This window comes from Echinops telfairi, unplaced genomic scaffold, assembly GCF_000313985.2.
Source record: "Echinops telfairi isolate 266 unplaced genomic scaffold, ASM31398v2 ScPeMD7_7417;HRSCAF=8455, whole genome shotgun sequence".
In the NCBI taxonomy this organism is placed as follows: Eukaryota; Metazoa; Chordata; class Mammalia; order Afrosoricida; family Tenrecidae; genus Echinops; species Echinops telfairi.
In genome coordinates, this window is record NW_022111317.1 from 7,991,520 (window position 1) to 7,993,786 (window position 2,267).

General features: G+C 54.5%; 1 protein-coding gene across 1 annotated transcript in view; it reads left to right on the forward strand.

The window, feature by feature from the left end:
• The window catches only part of BSCL2 (BSCL2 lipid droplet biogenesis associated, seipin), a 13,876-nt gene that overhangs the window by 2,136 nt on the left and 9,473 nt on the right, over window positions 1-2,267 (forward strand). The window contains exons 2-3 of the mRNA XM_045297242.1: window positions 185-507; window positions 1,779-1,860. Of these exons, the coding sequence (XP_045153177.1) occupies window positions 185-507; window positions 1,779-1,860 (405 nt within the window). The remainder of the gene's footprint in view (window positions 1-184; window positions 508-1,778; window positions 1,861-2,267) is intronic.

Sequence of the window (2,267 nt, forward strand, 5' to 3'; positions counted from 1 at the left end):
GGGGGGGGGGGGTTGAGAAATTTTTTTTTAAGGGTAACTGGCCGAGGGGGAACCTTTTGGAGAAGGGCCAGGTTCTACCATGACTTGGCTTTGTCTCCTCAAAGCCAGTCCAGCCAGCGTGTCTTTTTTCCCCAGCTGCTGGGAGAAAGGAGTTAGTTACTCGTTCCTCCTCATATCTTTCCAGGAACCATCAGCGGCCGCACCCCATGGCCCGGGGTGGCATCCCGGTGTCCGAGCAGCTAGGAACAACAACGCAAGGGCTGAACCTGGGGCCAGGCCCCCTGTTCTGCCGGCCATGGGCAATGACCCGCCAGTGCCCGCCTTACTATGGGCCCAGGACGTGGGCTACATCTTAGCAAGCCGCGCCCGCAAGCTGCTGCTACAGTTTGGGGTACTCTTATGCACCGTCCTCCTCCTGCTCTGGGTATCTGTGTTCCTCTATGGCTCCTTCTATTACTCCTACATGCCGACAGTCAGCCACCTCAGCCCTGTGCATTTCTACTACAGGTGAGTCTGGTCAGGGACCCTGCAGATGGTTGAGGCCAGGACCCTCGGAGGCCTTCTTTTGCTGATGAGGAAACTTGAGTCCGTGGGTTTATTTGATGTCTTACCTTTCGCTGGGGGTTACTACATCCTGGTAACAAATGACAAAGGCGCTTCTAGACTGTCATTGTGAGGGACTGTTTCTTCCTTTAACTGCGCAAGGTGGAATTTTGGGTTTTGTTTTTCTTGAGGCAACTAATTTTTTTTGTTGTTGCTGCGGGGTGGTGGTGGTGGTGGTAGAGCCTGGTGGCATAGTGGTTATGTGTTGGGCTGCGATCCGCATGGTCCACAGTTTGAAACCACCAGCAGCTCCTTGGGAGAAAGACTGGACTTTCTACTCCCATAAACAGTGACTGTCATCTCAGAAACCCACAGAGGCCTCGCTAGGAGTCAACATTGACTCCGTGGCCGTGAGAAAGAGTCAGTCAAAGATCTTCGTTCGAAAGGAATGTATTTTAAAAGCACCCTTTTGTATTTCATACCAGTGTGGGATTTTGAGGCAACTCAACCTCTTGGGTCATTTCAGAACTAAACTGGTCAGCAGCAGGTCTGAGCAAAGTGGCCCTGCCCTTAATCCCTCTCCCACCCCCAGGACCCTGCTGAACAGTGGAGAGTGGGGAAACACAGTGACTAGGCTTATTCCCTGGGCCCTGGGTTGCTTCCCACTCTTCCCACGTTTGCCTTACTGCTGGCTATAGGGCCATCAGCACCTGCTCATGAGGGCACGGCTAGCAGTGGTTCAGAGTCTTCTTTTTTTCTGTCTCAAAACCCGGGGCCGTGAGCTGTGGTTTCGAAGGAAGGCAGAGCACCTTCCTCTTAGAGGGACGGGTCTTGCGAAAGCTGTGGCCCTCCGTGCCGTAATATCCATGTGCGCACACACACCCGATGTGCAATTCTGCCAGTAGTTTGAGGGCGTGTGTGCTCCGTGAAAGACATCTGTAGGTCCCCTTGGAGAATGTTCTCAAAAGGCCAAGACAACCGAATTGAACTCTAGGGACAGGGACCTGGGATCCTACACTTTGTGCATCCAGCTCCCAAGTGGTCTGTGGAGAAACTGAAGTCCACAGTGATCCAACTCGGAGTCCATGCATTCCCGTCCGAGGGAATGTGCTGGGAGGTGGGATGGGGTCGGGGCCCAGGGGAGACCTGGAGTCCAAGGGGCAGTACGGGAAGGACAAAAGGAAGGGTGAGGCCAGCACGGTGACAGCAGACTATCATCCCCTGTTCTCCTGTAGGACCGACTGTGATTCCTCCACCTCCTCGCTCTGCTCCTTCCCCGTTGCCAATGTCTCGCTGGCTAAGAATGGACGTGACCGAGTGAGTAGTGGGGCTGGGGAGAGATCTCCTTAGACCTGGAGCTCTGACGCTCGGCTCGCGATGGCTCTGGAGCACAAAGGTGGCAGTGGAGACTAGGAAGGCGGCTTGTAGGGGAGGAGGTTGAAGCAGCAGCGACAGGCTCAGGAAATTGTGTCTACTGGCCTTCTCTGGGGAAGAGGGCGGAGGCTTTGTTCTCACATGGTGTCAGGCAGGTCCTGGTCCTTAGCTGAGCCGGGCAGGGTGTGTTATTTTTATATCGTGATCAGATCATGTCTTCTCGTGTTGGGGGTGACCGCTTACACCGCCGATTAGGTTCCCCCGGAACCTAATTTCCTAGTTTCCATGCAGAGTGTCTAGTGACCCCAGCTCCCCTTTCCACCACGTGGCACACCCTCATAACTCCTTTC